Source organism: Neomonachus schauinslandi, chromosome 7 (assembly GCF_002201575.2).
Source record: "Neomonachus schauinslandi chromosome 7, ASM220157v2, whole genome shotgun sequence".
Classification (NCBI taxonomy): Eukaryota; Metazoa; Chordata; class Mammalia; order Carnivora; family Phocidae; genus Neomonachus; species Neomonachus schauinslandi.
Window position 1 is genome coordinate 46,192,454 of NC_058409.1, and position 19,325 is coordinate 46,211,778.

General features: G+C 41.0%; 1 protein-coding gene across 2 annotated transcripts in view; it reads left to right on the top strand.

Moving 5' to 3' along the window:
* LOC110591082 (regulator of G protein signaling 7 binding protein) overlaps positions 1 to 17,056 on the top strand; it is a 97,994-nt gene extending 80,938 nt beyond the window's left edge. The window contains exons 5-6 of one of the 2 annotated variants that reach the window (XM_021701988.1): positions 6,090 to 6,160; positions 16,799 to 17,056. In XM_021701988.1, the coding sequence (XP_021557663.1) occupies positions 6,090 to 6,160; positions 16,799 to 16,890 (163 nt within the window). In that variant the 3' untranslated portion in view covers positions 16,891 to 17,056. Of the gene's footprint in view, positions 1 to 6,089; positions 6,347 to 16,798 lie in introns of those variants that run through there. The other variant, XM_021701989.1, reaches the window with a different exon arrangement.
* The last annotated feature ends 2,269 nt before the right edge of the window (positions 17,057 to 19,325 follow it).

Consider the following 19,325-nt stretch of genomic DNA (forward strand, 5'->3'; position numbering starts at 1 on the left):
AAGAGTTTTCCAGATAAGCAAAAGCTATAAAGGAACTCATCACCACTGACCCAGCATCACAATAAATGTTAAAGGGACTTCTCTATACTGAAAAGAAATGGCACTAATTAATAACAAGGAAATATATATGAAATCCTCCTGGAAAAGGTAAGCATATAGTAAAAGTAGTGAATCAATCACTTATAAAGCAACTATGAAGGTTTAAAGACAAAAATAATACAGTTAACTGAAACTACAAGAATTAAAGAATGCATAAAATTAAAAGACGTAAAATGTGACATCAAAAACATAAAATGGCAGGGGTAGAAGAAATGTAAAGTTTTGGAATGTTGCTATTAACTCAAAACAGACCATTATATACATAGGAACTTACATGTGAACTTTATGGCAAGCCACAAAGCAAAAACTTACCATAAAAACACAAAGAGGTGCCTAGGTGGCTCAGTTAGTTAAGCATCTGCCTTAGGCTCAAGTCATGATCCTGGGGTCCTGGGATCGAGCCCCACATTGGGCTCCCTGCTCAGCAGGGAGCCTGCTTCTCCCTCTCCCTCTCTCCCTGCTTGTGCTCTCTCTGACTCCCTCTCTCTCAAATGAATGAATAAAATCTTTGAAAACACACACACACACACACACATACACAAAAGAAAATGAGAAGAGAATCTAAACAAAACACTAAAGAGAGCCATCAAACCACAAGGTAAGAGAGAAAAGAGAGAGAAACATAGAGGAATTACAAAAACAGCCAGAAAACAATCAACAAAATGGCAATAATTACTTACATATAGTTACTTCAAATGTAAATGGACTAAACTTTCCAATCAAAAGACATAGAGTGGCTGAAGGGATACATAAAAATAAGACCCATCTATATGCTACCTACAAGAGACTCACTTCAGGACACACACAGACTGAACTTGAAGGGATGAACAAAGATATTTCATGCAAATGGAAATGAATAGAAAGCTGGTGTAGGAATATTATAATAGACAAAGTAGACTTTAAAACAAAGACTGTAATAATAGACAAAGAAGGGCATTACATAATGTAAAAGGGTCAATCCAACAAAAAGACATACCACTTTTAAATATCAAGTATCTTTTCTGACTACAGTGGTATGAAACCAGAAATCAATTACAAAAAGAAAGCTGGAAAAAAACACAAAAATGTGGAGATAAAACAACATGCTTTTAAACAACCAACAAGTCATCAAAGATGTCAGTGAAGAAATAAAAAAAAAAAAAAACCTAGAGACTAATGAAAACAGAATTATGACATACCAAAATCTGTGGGATGTAGCAAAAGTGATCTAAGAGGGAAAATCATAGCAGACTTACCTCCATAAGCATGAAAAATCTCAAATAATCAATCTAACTTTACACCTACAGGAGCTAGGGGGAAAAAAAAAAAAAGCAAAGCCCAAATTCAGTAGAAAGAAGGAAATAATAAATACAGAGTGGAAAGAAATGAAATAGAGACCTAAAAATTAATAGAAAAGATCAATGAAACTAAGAGCTGGTTCTTTGAAAAGATAAAAGAAACTCAAAAACCTTTATCTAGACTAGAGAAGTCTAGACTAGACCAAGAAAAAAGAGAGAAGGTTCTAATAAATAAAATCAGAAATGAAAGAGCAGAATTTACAACTGACATCACAGAAATACAAAGAACCATAAAAACTATTACAAACAATTATACGCTAACAAAGTGGACAATCTGGAAGAAATGGATAAATTCTTAGAAACATACACTCTTCCAAGAGTGTATTTCTTCATGAATCATGAAGAAATAGAAAATCTGTACACACTAATTACTGGTAAGGAGATTGAATCAGTAATCAAAAATGTCCCAACAAACACAAGTCCAGGAACAGACAGATTCACAAGTGAATTCTAGTAAACATTCCAAGATTTAATACCTATCCTTCTCAAACTCTTCCAAAAAATTAAAGAGGAGGAAACACTTCCAAAGTCATTTTATGAGGCTAGCATGACCCTGATACCAAAATCAGAGAAGAACATCACAAAAAAAGAAAATTGTAGGTCAATATCATTGATGAATATTAATGTATAAATTCTCAAAAAAAATATTAGCAAACTGAATACAATAAAATAAAAGGACCATACACCATGATCAAGTGTGACTGATTCCAAGGATACAAAGATGGCTCAACATCTGCAAATCAATCAACGTGACACACCGCATTAACAAAATGAATCATCTCAATAGCTGCAGAAAAAGCATTTGACACAATCCAACACCATTTTTAATAAAAACTCAACCAAATGGGCATAGAGGGAACATATCTCAACATAATAAAGGCCATATATGACAAACCCACAGCTAACATCACAGTCAGTGGTGAGTAGCTGAAAGTTTTTCCTCTAAAATCAGGAATAAGACAAAAATGGCCACTTACCACTTTTATTCAATATAGTATTGAACATCCCAACCAAAATAATTAGGCAAGAAAAATAAATAAAAGACATCCAAATGATAAAGGAAGTAGCAAAACTGTCTCTATCTGAAGATGACGTGATACTAAGAAAACCTAAGAGACTCCAACAAAAAAATGGTTAGAACTAATAAATGAATTCAGTAAAGTACCAGGATACAAAAATCAACACACAGAAATCTGTGGCATTTGTATATACCAATCACAAATTATCAGAAAGAGAAATTAAGAAGGTAACTCCATTTAAATTGCATCAAAAACCCAGGAATAAATTTAACCAAGTTGAAAGACCTACACACTGAAAACTGTAAGACACTGATGAAAGAAAATGAAGACATAAATAAATGGAAAAAAAAATTCCATGATCATGGATTGGAAGAATAGAGTTAAAATGTCCATATTACCCAAAGCAATCTACAGATTCAGTGCAATCCTTATCAAAATTCCAGTTAATCTTCAAAAATTAACTCAAAATGGATTAAAAACCTGAATGTAAGATCTGAAACCATAAAATTCCTAAAAGAACACATACACAGTAAGCCCCTCAACATGAGTCTTAGTGATATTTTTTGTGCATCTGATTCCAAAGGCAAGGAAAACAGAAGCAAAAATAAACAAATGGGATTACATCAAACTGAAAATCTTTTGCATAGTGAAAGAAAAGGTCATCAAAACAAAAATGTGATCTACTGAATGGGAGATTTTTGCAAATCATATATCCAACAAAGGGTTAAGATCCAAAATATATAATGAACTCATACAACAACAACAAAAAGAAACAATCCAATTAAAAAATGGTCAGGGGATCTGAATAGACATTTTTTCAGAAAAGACATATAGATGGCCCACAGGCACATAGAAAGATGTTCAACATCACTAGTCATCAGGAAAATGCAAATCAAAACCACAATGAGGTATCGCCTCCCACCAGTTAGAAGAGCTAGTACCAAAAAGACAAGAAATAACAAATACTGGGGAGGATGTCGAAAAAAAGGGATCTCTCACACCCAATTGATGGGAATGTAAACTGGCACAACCCCTATGGAAAACAGTATGGATATTTCTCAAAAAAAATAAAAATAGGACTACCATATGATCCAGCTATTCCACTTTTAGGTATTTATCCAAAGAAAACAAAAATTCTGATTCAAAACTATATATGCACCCCTCTGTTCATTGCTGTATTATTTACAATAACCAAGAAATTGAAACAACCTAAATGTTAATCAATGGATGAATGGAAAAAGAAGATGCAGTGTGTGTGTGTGTGTGTGTGTGTGTGTGTGTGTGCTATAATGGAATCTACTCAGCTTGCTATTTGCAACAACATGGACAGACCGTGAAGTTATTATGCTAAGTGAAATAAGTCACACAGAGGAAAACAAATACCATATGATTCCACTCATATCTGGAATCTATAAAGGAAAACAAAACAAAAACAAACTTATAGATGCAAGAGAACAGATAGATGATTACAGAGGGGAAGGGTGGGGGGGATGGAGGTGGGTCACATGGTTGAAGGGGGTCAGTTATAGGGTAATGCATCATAACTAGACTTGTAGTGGTGATCACTTTGTAGTACATACAGATGGAAACTTATAATGTTGCACACCTGAAGCTTAAATAATGTTATATACCAATTTTACCTCAATTTTTAAAAAAAGAAGACTATAGCCCACAGTTTTGAAGTTCAGCCTTAAAGTCCAGATTCAGGTCCAAGGAGGTGGGAATGACTGAGACAAGTAGGCACAAGAGACCTGATCTGGTAAGGCAGCTTCCTAAGTTCTCCCTCTCTCTGCCTAAGAGATCAGTGCGTCTCACACTGGACTGCTCATTAAAATCACCAGAAGGGCTTTTTAAAAACACTGATTCCTGAGCCCCATCCCCAGAAACCAGCTATATCAGGCTCTCATGGGGTGGGGTCCTGGCACATGATGATTCTCCTGTGCAGCACCACGCCTGGGAATTGGTGCTTTCCAGAGAGACCTTGCCTCAGTCTCACATATTGCATTCCTGACCCGTTCCCACCATGTGCCCGTCCACCTCCCATCCCATCCACCCTTGAGAATTTTACAGGAAATCAGAATATGCCCCTTGCACTTCTGGATGTAAGGGCCCTGCCCTTCTTTTTCCCAATCCCCCACTCTCACCTTTTCTCTCTAGAAATACCCTTTGGGGCTCGTCAGCATCCGTGCCCCACAGACATATCCTCATACTTATGGGAAAGAATTCCAATTGTTTTTATGGGCTTATTTCTACACCTGACCCACAAGGCTGCTTTCTTCTCCTTTTCCAATCAGCTATTCCTGGGAAAGAGTTCCTTTTTACATGTTAGCCAATACTTAAGGAGAGACCCTATGGGGTCTCTGGCCTCCCCCAGGACAAGTAGTCCTCAACCCATACTCAAGAGAACAGCTGTGTATCAAGAAATACACAGGGACGCCTGGTTGGCTCAGTTGGTACAGCATGCAACTCTTAATCTCAGGGTTGTGAGTTCAAGCCCCACATTGGGTGTGGAGCCTATGTAAAATAAAAAAAGAAAGGAACTGAGGGTCCCTATTTCATACCTAAAATTAAATGGTGATTCTTTTTCTTCATATAGCAAAAGAAAAATAAGTTAGTAGATAGAATTTCCTCAACTTTCAGATTATCCTCCCCCCAAAACTTTATTAAATCCTTAGTACCTGCTGCTATTGCTTGCCTATTCTAGAGCTAACTAAAGGATGTATCTGATTTTTGCTCTCATAAATGAAATCGACCACTACGTCCTGCGATTTCAAGAGTACTAAGTCCAGGGGATGACCACCAGAACATGTGGAGAGCTACTGCCCCAAGGATTTGAAAAGTCCAACTGATTCCTATCCCAAACTAGAAGCCCCCTGGTATGGCTTCCTGCTCCACAGTTGGGTGGTTTTAGGATCACGTATATTCCAAGATGAGAGAGCGGAGATGTTGGAAGGATGCAGTGGCTTACCTGCGTGGGAGAGGCTACAGGAAGGTCCATTTGTCCATCTGTCCCAGGTGCTTCTCTCTCCCTCCTTCTCCCTCTCCACGCCCCCCCACCCCATCGTGAAGAGCTCTTCTCTGAAGATTTTAGAATTCGTCAGTTTCCCATTATTCCAAGTCATTTCGATCAATGCTGAACCTTGTGAATCCCTAACATCTATGTTACGCTGAATTTCAATCATGAGACAATAGCAAGTGAACCAGTACAACCACAACAGCTATCTGACCTTAAAGCCTGAGAGCAACATCACCCAGCCTCAGTTTTGCCCAGAGTACCCCTGTTACACTACCTGCATGTCCTTGACCTCCCTCTTAGAAATCTGCAATACTGGCCTTGTTATCAGAGACTCTTCTCTGATCTCAGCCAGGTCCAACCGAAGGCAGAGAAGGCTCCTAGAGCAGAATGCCCTGTGGAAATGTTTGCCAGAGTAGTTTTCATTCCTTCCAAAACCATCAGTCTCAGATTTTTTTTCTTATAAAAGCAAAATAAATTCAACATTTGCCTACTGGAAACTAAAGCTAGTACAATTAAGCACAGACTCTCATCTCTCAATTGTCTCATAGAACAGACTGTTTGGGATTGCACTTCAAAAATTCACAGCTGATTTTTTTCTTCTTTTTATCACTTTTACAGAGACATGCGAGAAATGAAAAACCTTTTAAGCAAACTCAGGGAAACTATGCCTTTACCACTGAAAAATCAAGGTAAGTCGTGTCATTTTGAGGCAGAGGATGTTTTTAACATGATAACCTTGGGACTTGTTTCTTGAGAAATTACAAATTTGTTTTACACAAACAATAGAAGTCACTGAATATACATTCCTCTCTCTTCAAGAAGATACAATAATGAAAATGGAGCCCCGCAGGCAAACACAGTTGTGCTCTGAGGAGAGCTGAGGTACACTCTGACCCTCAGAGGCCTCTTCCACTGGCCCTGTCAGGCAAGAGCATGTATTCATTAACAAGCCCTGGAAAGCACTATACCAGGTGTGGCAAACACAAAACAACTGAAGACTTGGCCCTTGACTTTAAGAAGTTGGACATTAAGGAGGGCACTTGATGTAATGAGCACTGGGTATCATTTAAGACTGAGGAATCACTAACCTCTACCTCTGAAACCAGTAATACATTATATGTTAATTAGCTGAATTTAAATTAAAAATAAAAAGTTTACAGCCTAGAGGAGGACACTTAAGAAATTTCCAAAGGGAGGGCACCTAGGTGGCTTACGCAATCGACTCTTGATTTCCGCTCAGGTCCTGATTTCAGGGTCGTCAGATGGAGCCCTGCTCAGGCTCCATGCTCAGGGTGGAGTCAGCTTGAAATTCTCTCTCCCTCTGCCCCTCACCCTCCCTGCAGGGCACTCTTTCTCTCTCTCAATAAATAAATAAAATCTTTAAAAAAAAAAAAGAAAGAAAAGAAATCTCCAAAGAAAGACTTATGCCATCTAGATGTTTAATTATCTAAAAGAAGTAATAATAATTAACACATATTGAGACCTTACAGTGTGCCACTGTGATTCTGCACCCAATTCCAATGTGTGGGAGCCCTTTTCCACACCACCAAGCAATTCGTGGACACCAGTACGGTGTCCTGCAATTCATCTGCATTCTGAGATGACCTGGAGGACAGCACAAGATCCCCTAAATTAAGGGCTACAAGATTGCCCTCCCCCACCACTTGAGATGTACAGGTTGGAAGTTCCGAGGAGCCCCTCCGTGGCTTCGGTTAATTTGCTACAGTGGATCATAGAACTCAGAGAAACATTTTACTTACTAGATCACCAGTTATCACAAAAGGATATAACTCAGGAACAGCCAGATGTCAGATGCAAGCGTAGGGTATGGGGAAGGGCAAGCAGATTCCATCCCTCCCCCAGTGCACCCCGCTTCTCAGGTCTCTACTTGTTCACCAACCCGGAAGCTCTCCGAACCTGTCCTTTGTTGGTTTGTGGGAGGCTTCATTACACAGGTGTGACTGATTAAATCACGGGCCGTTGGTGATGAACTCAATCTTCAGTTCATCTCCCTTCGCCGAGCTTGGGTTTGGGACTGAAAGTTCCAACCCTCTAATCACACTTTTGGTTCCCCTAGCAACCAGCCCCCATCCTTAGGCGGTTTTTGAAAGTATCCTCATTAACATAACAAAAGACACCTTTCTTGCTATCATCCCTTAGGAAATTCCAAGGGATTTAGGAGCTTTGAGCCAGGAATGAGGTGGAAAACCAAAGACATGCCTTATTATAAATCACAATATCACAAACCACTATCCTAAATACTTCGCATGTATTAACTCTGTTAACTTATTTAATTCTCGTAAGGTCTTTGAGGGAAATGCTATTAATGTTTCCCAATTGACAGGAAACTGAGGCAAAGAGAGTTAACTAACGCAGCCAAGGTCACACAGAACTGTAAGTAGAAAGGTTGGGATGTGATCCCAGACAGTCTGTCTCCAGAGCTATCCTATGGGAATATACACCGTAACACAGAAATGGAGAAGGTATTTTCACTAGATTGTAACTTCCACGAGGGAAGGGCCTCTACATGTTTCTGTTAACTATTATTGTATCTTCTGTACCTAGAGCAATGCCCAGAACGACACCCGGCATACACAATAAATGTTTGTTAAATCTGCGCCCAACTTTGCAGCCCCGGGGGCTGATGATCTGTACGAAGGACCATCATCGGCACTGTCACTGAGCATGCGTGGGCCGAGCACCTGCCAGGAAGAGTCCGCTTGAGAGAGTGCTACGTAGAGGGTGGGGAAAGGGTTTTTAGAGTAAGAAAGAAACTCCTCTGCTTTTCACTGAGCAAAGCAGAGGGAGGTCAGGGTGCTGCCTGGCTCTGAGAGGATTTGGTAGCAGAGCTGGAGAGCCTGTTGGCTCGGGGAGCGGCGTGGCAGAAGGTGGAGAGGTGGAAGTGAGAACGCCAGGTGAAGAGGCCGAGAAGGAGTGTGGCCTGAGCGGCATGGGATGGAGGCAGGGTGTCAGAAGACAAGACGCAGGGGTGTGGAGCATCAGTCAGCTACCTGGAAGCACCCCTGCAGGGCCTGGGATCAGACTAACGGGCTTGCGCCCTGGGCGTAGTGCAGTGGAGACCTTGTGGTGGTTTCCGGAAGCAGATAGGGTGTAGTGAGGAGAGAGCCCTCCGGCCACAGCCTGGAAGATTGTTGCTAGAAATGCGCATTGTGGTGGAGACCGGGGCCTTTAGATGAAGGCCGATCCTTGGGTTCAAATGCTGGCTCTGCCACTTAGCAACTTTGTGCCCTGGAATAATCTGTTTAACATCCAGCGATGTCAATTTCCTCATCCCTGAAAAGGAGATAAGAGCATTACTTACTTCAGGGGGCTGTTGGGGCTTAAATGAAGCACCGCAGGTCTTGTGTCTGCTCCCGACCTGGACAGATGCTTTGTTGTGATGACTGTTGCTGGTACTGGTATTCTTTACCAGCCAGCCCAGCCAGCCCAGCTCAGGAGAATGCCCCATCATCATCCAAGAGAACAGCCCCAGCTTCCGCTCGTTGATCTGGAGCCCGCAGTACAGAACATTGGTCCCTGGGACTTTGGAGTTGGAGTTCATGTCTGAAGCTGTTCTGTTTCTTTATATGTTTGGCAAGTCCCCCTGGGGCAGCATGGAGGCCCCTCCCTATACCTCACCATCAGCTGCCCAGGAGAACGCCTGCCAGGGTGTGCAGAATGGCATGTGTGCCCTGTACTTTCTAGTGTAAATCAAACCATCCAAAACGTCCCCTCCACATTTCATGAAAATACATCCAACGGTTCCTGAAGCATGCATTAACGGAAAAACAGAAATTTCAGTTTAATTACTTGGGACATTTTTATAATCATAAAGAGTAGAAATATTTTGTGTGACTTTGTATTCTTTTATAAACAGGAAAAAGTAGAATTTTAAATACATTTTCAAAATGTAATAATAATAATAAATGATTGATACTGTGAGTAAAAACATGAGTGAAAAGGGCCCTAAATCTGTGTAGAGCATGAAAAGGAAAAAGCTAGGAGATTCAAGGACCTGTTAGGAGGGAATGATGCAATAGGATTTTGAATAAAAAGAATAAAAAATTGAGGTGAAGGCTTCGATTCAGGTAAATTCAGGTTTCTTCACTTAGGGGAAAAATGGGACCCTCGGCATGAGATGCCACATCTCCGTTCTTTACGGGTTTCATGGGAATCATAGCATGATGCCACTTGAAGCTGACCAGTGGAGACAGGGGGTTGTGAGTCTGAACCAGAGGGTCTGAGAAAGCCTGAGGGAAGGAGAGCAAGTCTCGTGTCCCTCTGGGAACATTTTTTAGCAGATGCATATAGCACCATTTTAATGAACAAATCAGCCAGATTCTTCTGTCTGACTCTGTATACCAAGCTAGACCATAGGAGCTTTCCCATGACCTTCCTGGAATTCTTTTGCAGCTGATCTGTTTATTCTATGGGTGTAGGTGAACATATCCAAGAAACAGTGTGGGGTGAAATGTGGAAAAATATATTCCAGTTCTTTTCTCTAGGACCTTATTGTCAAAACATCTTTGTAACTGGATGAAAACCATTATAGAAAGCCATCTGGTTTTTTTTCTGGCTTCTTATTTCTTTTCTCTTTTTATTCCATTTACATGTGTGTTTGAAACAGAGAGAAAAAAAAGGGGAACGATACCACGCCTGGTTTCCTTTGTTCCTACCTCAAACCCTGACCATGTGAAGATCCTGCCAGGCGGGCACTGGGGAAACCTCCCCCAGAAGGGCTCAGATGCCTGTGTTCTCCAGGCTCCACCCTAGTCTTCACCTCAGAAACTTCCATATTTATTTTCTCATTTAAAGATTCAGTCGTATCTTTCCCCCTCTTCCTACCACAATCAAAACTTGACAACAGTTTGTTGTAAAGTGATTTTCAGTGACAAATAAAGGAAGGTAGCCAAGAGCAGGAATTTTAATGGTTAGTGATTATGGCCTCCTTTTAGACGGTGCCTTTTCTTTCCCATCCTTCCAGTTTAAGGCTGGAGACACAGAGAGGCACAAAAGAAAAGCAATCTGTCCTCCTTCTATGGCAGCCCCACAGCAGGCTCCTGACCACGTCCAGGTCTCCTGGCTCTCAGCCCACTGTTCTTTCCACTGCTTCAGCGCCTCTCCTGTCCTACATTCTGGGTCACTGGCAGTGCTGTAGGAAACTTCATTAATTATGATAGTCTTGCTGTGTCAAATGGATTACAAATGGAACCACCTGTGGAGAGCCTGCAAGGTTACTGACAAAGGCTAAAAGGAGACTGGAAAGTGAAGGGCAAGCATCTTCTAAATGTATGTTGTAATCAAACAAAACAAGTTGGCAGAAATAAATTAATCCTGAAAGACAGTTTCACCTTTTCCAGAATTCTGACTTAATGAATGCTGTGGGGTGTGTTTGTATGTTCACTCTTGCCTAGAATTTGGTCATTGAGACCAGGCATTAAAATCGGTCTGAGGTGGATCCGTTGGGAATTGAATCTGTTCTAGAATGGGTCCCCTCCTGGGGACAGTGCGACTCCAGACTAAATTGGATCTAGGAACAGCTCCCCCAGATTCATACTGTCAGCCCACTCCAGTCTGGAGCCCCCATATCCACTCTAGCCATGTCATGGAGCAGGGTTTGATATCTGGCTGAAGAACATGAGGCAGTTATGCCACCCGATAGCCTAGAGATGATCTTTTAGGTCCTTTCACCAGGGCCTCCTAGAAGGACTTTGTGTGCTTCAGTCTGGTGTTCTCTGAATGTTACTCTGGGTAGTTTTTACTCCAGCAGCTCCATATCTTTTGTAATCTCTGCAACTTTCCATCCAGGATTCAGTATACCATATGTACTTCCTCTCTGTCCTCCAATTAATTCACACATCACTGATCACACATCACTTTCTTAATGCATTACTCTATGTTCAGCCCCTACTCACAAATGTTACATTCCTACTCATCCTCTTCTAGAGGAAGAACAGACGTTTTACCCTAGCATCTGGTGTCCCTGCAATCATCTAACATGGGCTGGGAATATCTCTCCCTCTAGAGGTTCTCTCTCTCAACAGAACAGACTGGATGAGAATCACCTGGAAAGACTTCCCAAATGACAGGCGTCCCCTCATAGAGATTGGAATAATGTTTCTGGGGTAGGGCATGTGAATTCTGGAAACAACTCACACACACACACACACTATTGGACAGACAAAGAAACAGTGCTTAGAATATAACAGTGCCATAATAGCTAGACAGAGGTCACTACGAGGGTATATGGGATTCTCACCTAGGCCGATGAGAGTTGTAAGGGGTTAGGGTGTGAGATGGGGGAGAGGGTTGCTGGTATTGAGAATTGCTTTTTGGAAAGTGAGCTGAGATTTCTGAGGATGAATCAGAGTTAGCCAAAGAAAGAGATGAAAAAAAGAAAAAGAAAAAAGAGGTGGGGGAAAAAAAGAGAGTCTAGGCAGAAGATTCTGGATATTGAAGGTATATGAGGAGATGAAAAAACAGGGCATTTTGATGAACTACAAGCACTTCATTCATTGGGAAAGTGGTTAGAAAAGAGGCATGAAAGACTAGAGAAGTAGGTGGGCCTGTATCATTAAGACCCCTATAATTCATGTTAAGAGGTTTGGACTTTATCCTGAAGCCACTGGAGGGATTCAATTAGGAGGCAGTTGCAATAATCCAGATGAGAAACGCTTAAGGTCTGACCGAAAGCCAGGGAGTCGGAGAAGAGAATATGAACAATTGGATGGGCTGCATAAGAGAAAAGACAGAATCAAGGATAAAACCCAGATTCTGACTTGGAAAGCAGGGTGAATGCTGGTGTCTATTCACTAAGTCAGAGAGAACAGAGGAGGAGCAGTAGAGATAGAAGACAATTGAAGTTTTGGAGATGGAGGGACTCCAAGAGCGATGTTCAGTGGTGAATAGCAGGAGTACAAGTCTTATGCTGAGGTGAGATGTGTAAACTGGGAGGCTGGAAATACATATTTAAACATCATCGGCATAATGGTAATTGAAGCCTTAGGAATGGTTGACACCACTCAAGGAGTGTGTGCATAGAGAAGAGCCCTGGAATACCACAGTTTAAGTTCTGAGGGAGAAGAACTGCAGTTTACAAAGGGGACTGAGAAGAAAATTGGAAGAACATTATGAAATAAGTCAAAGAAAGTTACAAGTTAATCTTGGAGGGACTGGCATTTGTTTAAGATGGGAAGACTTCTCTGGAAAAAGGAATGGCATGTGTAAAGCCAGAGAGGCAAGAGAAGTCACGGTCATATTTAGAGAATTCTATGTATTTCTGCTTTGTACCACCCTTCATTCCGGACTAGACTGCTTACTTGGACCCAAATTCAAGTTGCCTCTGACCTCCTTGACTTTGTTCACACTGTTCTCCCCATCTAGAAAGCCCATCTCCCCCTTCATCAAATGTACAAGTTCTCCTCATCCCTTGTGGCCCAGCACGAATACCAAGACCTCCATGATTTTCCGTGATTATCTTCTTCCTTCTCCCCTTGGGAGTAATTCCCCTCTTTGGAATTCTCATAGCATTGTATCTGTATCTCTCTTATGGCATTTTAATGAAGCTTCATAGTTACTCAAGCAAACATCCTTGAGACCGAGAACTACCTTTGAATTAGGACCCATCAGGTATAATCCCCAGCACCCAACATGGAACCTGCCCTTAGAAGGCCTTTGATTAATTCAGGGCTTCTCAGAGTGTGGCCTCAGGACCAGCAACATCAGCATTTCTGGGAACTTGTAAGAAATCTAAATTCTCCAGCCCCACCCCAGACCTATTGATTCAGAAGCTCTGGAGGGAGGGCCAGTGATCTGTAGTTTAACACACCTTCAGATGATGCTTAATACAGCTAATGTTTGAGAACCACTGGGTTAGCTGAAGGTCTCCTTTTTTTTCTGGAATAGATATTTGCAACTACAGTTACATTACGAGCACTTCTCTTGATTCTATCTGAGACCATACCTTGAAACTCAAATGCTCAGTTGATTATTTGAAAACTTCTTATTTTTATGTCCTTCTGTTTCTTGACACATCATCCTTGTAAGAAATCTTGTATTAGCAAAAGAAATTTGAGCAACAGAGAAATGGTACCATTGTGCCTTAGGGAATTCTGGTGTCCCTGGCTTTAGTAGTATCCAGGAATTAAGCTTCAAAGGACCAAGATTTGAACTTGCTGGTGGCTGAATTGTATATTCTCCTTTTCTTTCACTTTCTACTCTGCTTTCTCCCCTCCCTTTCCCTTTCTCCACTTTTCATTTTCACATCTAAAACTGTCCTTGGTTACAGCTGTCTCAGAACATGCACTTTGGAGAAAAGATGCTATAAAATCTCAAACATTCACAATAAAAATCAAAGGTTTCCCAGTAAGGTCAGGTGAATTAGCCCAGAAAGCTGAGAACGAGTGGGGGAAACATTCCATTTTGTTCACAGTCTTTTGGCAACCCGTAATTTCAGAGACAGGATTTCAATCAACGTGGAAAGACATCTTTCCCTGGAGTTGAATTCACTCCAAACCATTCTAGGCGTACTTACTGCTGGTGAATTTCAGCATTTACTGCTGGTGTCAGCTTCCTAGGGTGTAGAAAGCTGCTCTGAATTTCTGCCAAGAATTTTTGAGCTTTTGTGTCACCTCAACCCTAGGTGATGATCAGACAAGCTAGGCAAATGTGTCACAAATGCTCAACAGAGATGCCCCAAACCAGCAGTCATCCTTAATAGGCAGCCCATCCTTTGCTTAACATCTGAGCACCTTCTCATCAATTCTAACACTTCCTATTCATGTGAATGCTGTGTGTGTGTGTGTGTGTGTGTAGCACTCACAAGTGAATGTATATGTGTATATCTATCTAGCTATGTAGAGATAGGTAGATATGAAAAGAAGGCTGAGTGAGAATTTCAATAGCACAAAAGGTTTTTTGATTCACGGTAATGAATGCACCGATACAAAGGTCAGTCAATATAAATCCCATAATACCTGTGTGCTCTTCATACATAAGAATACCTGTGTGCTTTTCATACATAAGAAAGAGAACATGAGAGCAAACATCCCACCACAGCATACACATATACAGCTTCTTTGTAAATACAACATGTAGTAGACATTTCCTCACGTAGTGGGAACAATACACATCAGCAATGCAGTTTACAAGATATAAATACCCATTCGGTCACTCCCCAAATCTCTTAAATGTGTGGAGAAAGGGAAGGATATATGGGCATTCAGGAAATAGATCTTCCAAGTCTTAAATGGAAATAAGGAGATTTTTCTTCCCTACAAATATCTTCATAGTTTTGGTGAGTCTGTTCAAGCAACCATTGAATTCCTGGGGAACTTGTGTTTCAGGAAGTATAGTCAGTATCCAAAGAGATACCCAAAGATGAAATTCTTTACTCTTCAGGGTCTTCTGTACCTTTGCCATTTCCAGTTAGGTTAAGTTTGTTGGTCACTTGGTGATTAAAAAAGTAAGGGTCCTAAAACTGATGAGACAGCGAGTTATCATTTCTTTCTGTTCTAAATAGACCATGATTCATCCCTGAGAGATTCTCCGGAGAAATGAGGCTCACATGTACTGTTTGACACTGCTTTCCAAGTCTTAACTATTTGGGGCAGGTTTAAGTATAAAAGAGAGATGTCCTATTTTTAGTCTCAAAATGTTGACATCCAGAGTATAGTGAAATGCTTTTCATCACAGAAAGGACAAAGAGCGTCCTGTTTTTCTCCACATTTGTGGAATATGAATCTTAAGAGAGAATATTAATCTGTGGGACCGGCAGAGTGCCCTGCGTTTGATTAATTTGATGTGCTCAGCTGGGGCACCTGCTTTCTTCCCTGACTCTGACTTGCCACTCTGTTTCTATCTAAATGTATAGCATAGGGCACCATTCCAAGCAACACTGTCCACTTGGTGAGGGAGGCTAATTTACAAATAAGTATGACACATGGCAGCCTTTGGGGAAGGGAAGGAAAAGCCCAAGACCACTTGGAGGACACAATTGACGTAAGAGGACTGGGAAGCCAGAACTTGTTTTTGTTCTTGAGAGTTTACTGAGCATCTAGACTCAGTAATCAAGAAAACCCACCCTCATCTACAAACTAGTTTTCTTGAAGTGGGGCACATCTTTCACTTTATCCACCCCTTCATCCAATTCCTGATTCTGGGCTCCTTCCCAAGGTCCTGTATCCTCCAGGTTAGGATGGGGAAAGGAGGGAGACCCTTAGCTCTGCTCTGGGCTGGCAAAAGCTTAGATGCCTAACAGTTACCAGAGCCAACCACCCATTTTGTGGCGCCTCGCTCCATTCCGATCATGTCCAAGTGTTGCCCTCACTGGCAATTTCCAGGGCATATCCTGTGGTCCCTCTCCAGCCTCTAGGACCAGACTGCCGGTTCTACTGCAACAGGCTATTTCTACCCAACCTCTCTTTTGGGCTGCACTATTTCTTTAAAACCCAGCTCCCTAAACTGAATTTGGCTTACTGGTTTATTTCTTCCTCTCCTTGTCATCGTGCTAAAAATTTCAACTGAAAACTTATAAATTCAACAGCTGGCAATCTTCTCAGAATGCCCTTGTGTACAGAAATCTGTAGAAATTGGTAAGCAAAGACTCAACAAGGAATAGTTGAGAAACTTCTTGCCGTGGTGTAAAGTAGGTGAGTGGAAGCAAGACAATAGTCCTCTGTAAAGGAAAATAGTTAACAATGGCTGTATTTACTGAGTGCTTCCTCTGTGCTAGGCACGTAGCATACCAGCCAAGCTTCATGTTTTTCATAGATTATTTCATATAATCTTCATCTAAGGTAAGTATTATTAAACCCTGTTTTACAGACGGGAAAACTGAAGCTTAGCAAGCTTCCAGTTACATTTTCAAAGTCACAGAGCTAGGAAATAGCCGAGGTGGGTTTAGAAAAGAGGCCAACCTCACTCCAAAGCAGGGGCTCTTTCTAAAAAGCTACCCTTCCCCCAACTGAAAGAGCGCCTCCGAGCAGCTTACCTTTAATTCTGAGCCGCGGTTCTCAACCGCAGGCTACGTGCCCCTCCCCCTAACAAAAAAAAGAACATTTCGTCGCTATCTGGGGACATTTTTGGTCGTCACAACTGGTAGGGCACTGCTACTGGCACCTGGTGAGTAGGTAGACCAGGGATGCTGCTCCGTATGCCACAGTGCTCAGGACAGCCCCAACAGCAAAGAATTGTCTGGTCCGCAACGGCCAGCAGTGCGGAAGTCAAGAAACCTTGATTCAAAAGATGGTGGATTTTTAAAGCCAATTCATAAAACCCAGGTTATTTTGTCTGTAATTCACTCATATGTACATTCTGTCCCATCACAGATGACAGCAGCCTTCTAAATCTAACTCCCTACCCCTTGGTTAGAAGACGGAAGAGAAGGTTCTTTGGGCTGTGTTGTCTGGTCTCAAGCTAGGCAACTCCTCCTGGAAACCCACCATTGCGAAGACCTGAAAATATCACAGAACCTGAGGACCTCCAGACAGCTGAACCACAATTATTGGTTTTTGACTATGTTTTCTATGCTTCCTTATTACTTTTATTCGCCTCCCCTTACCCTTTTAAATGATTTTACATTTGAAAGCAGCTGCCGGCAAGGGAAAAAAAAAAAAAAAAAGATTCACAAAGCAGGCTGTTTTTAAAAGGATTTTTAAAGCTGACATTGTGCATGTCTGTTCCAAACCATACCATGACAGATGCAAGAATTATGGTTTTTAAATTATTTAAAAGTTTTTTTAAATGTATTATACAGAGAAAAATTATTTCATGTATAATAGTATATCTTTAGCTCTTGCTGGTCTCATGTGAACACTTTATCATATATGAGAGTCTTTAAACATACAAATCTATCTAAAACTGCAAAACTGTGTTCAAAAATCCAATCTATCAATATTATTAGAAATAATATTATAATCAAACATACACCACCTCACCTATTGCTTTGTCTGCACCCATTTACATTTAGTCTTCCATTCTGTCAGAATCCAAGAGCTTCTACATAAAGATATCTTAATTTATAATGCAACAAAAACCATATATGAAACGTATTTAAATTTTGTAAATACACAATAATCCTAATACCTTCGTACAATGCATATGGGCAACTAATTTCCTTTTGATCCAATGGTGTCTTTTTCAGCTTCTTGGAGAATGAAGTAATCCAGTTAGAAAATGGTGTAGTAACATATACAATTACCCTCAAATGTAAAATTGAATATTATCATATTTTGTTCTAATTGAAATCTGAAGCATGATGTCTGCGCATCAGCATAGTGTTAAATCTTATAGGGCATGCTGGAATTAGCTCAGATCATAAAAATATTTAACATTTTATGTTAATAAAATCTTTTTAGTTAAGCTAAGCTTGTCTCATTTTAGATGACTATGCAGATATGACTTTTCCAGTGTGTACTTGGTGTCTTGTCTTAAGCTTAGAATCTTGAAAGCAGGACACATTAAGCAATACTATATTTTAGAAAGGAGGAGGCCACATGCTTTGTTTTTCTGCTCACAGCTCTGTTATGATCTTCCTCACTAAACTTGTAACATGATACAAATTTTGTTGTATTTTCCCCTGTTCTTCCTTGGCCCGTTACCCAAACAGAATTTCCCATGGGTTGAGAGACCAGGCCTTTGGACTTCTTTTCTTGCTTTCCACAATCTGAGGAATCCTCAAGTCAGACAAGAGGCACCAGTGTCTAGTCCAATAAAAGGATGAGCTAGATGCCGATCAGTGGTTTACCCAAGATGCATCTTTAATCCCAACCCTATACTTTCTCAGTACTTATGTGCATAGGCATTTATATGTCCAATATTTTGACCCAGCAACTAAATATATTAAAGCTGTTAGCTTTAGTGAAGATGAAGATAGGTTATACGAACTACTGGAATAATTCTTGTATTAGATTGACCTATATGAGATTGCTGCTATTTGACTGTTTTGACCTACAAAAATGGCAGTTTCATAGGGTTCAACCTAATATCTGGTGTTGTGAAGATTATACTTGGAATTATCTTCTAGCTTTTGTGATTGAAAGCGAAAGGATTAGAGGGTTGGAAGAGATCTCAAAAGGCTATGCAGGTCTCTATTGAGATCATACCAGCTGGTTTTTGGCCTTATTCTTGGCGTCCAGAGTTGTGTGCTCCAATGAACTGGTAATTAACGAATGATTACAGGTGTGCCTGACTTCATATAAAGAGGTATCCTTGAAAGTTATATGAGAAAACCACAACTTTCTAAGTCAAATATTTGGAAAACGGTTGTTGGAATATGCTATTTAGAGACTCTTAGAATGAATACCCCCTTGCAAAGCAGGTAACCACTCCCAGATTTATCTGGTCTGCAAACCCTGATTTCATAAATCAGGTTTGACAAAAGTTTAATATCTTTTTTTGAATATGGTTCATTTCATCCCGTGTGCTTAATTCACTTAAGGTCCATTGTTTTAGAAATTATAAAATAGCCCAATTGGGCCCGCTCTCGGCTCCCGCCTTTGCCCTCACCCACCTTTCCACTATACTGAACCCTTAGCCTCAATCTAGTTCCTATTAATTCATGCGAAGTTATTAACCAATAAGCCCAACCTCCTCTAAATGCTTGATCTAAATCACTTCTGCTTGGTTCATTTGTGCTCACTCTCGCCTTAGTCCGGTATGAAAGGAACACTTACCTCCTGTGCCATTGTCCTTTGTACAAACTGAAGACTGTTAATAAATTCAGGTCTCGGGGCGCCTGGGTGGCTCAGTTGGTTAAGCGACTGCCTTCGGCTCAGGTCATGATCCTGGAGTCCCGGGATCGAGTCCCGCATCGGACTCCCTGCTCAGCGGGGGGTCTGCTTCTCCCTCTGACCC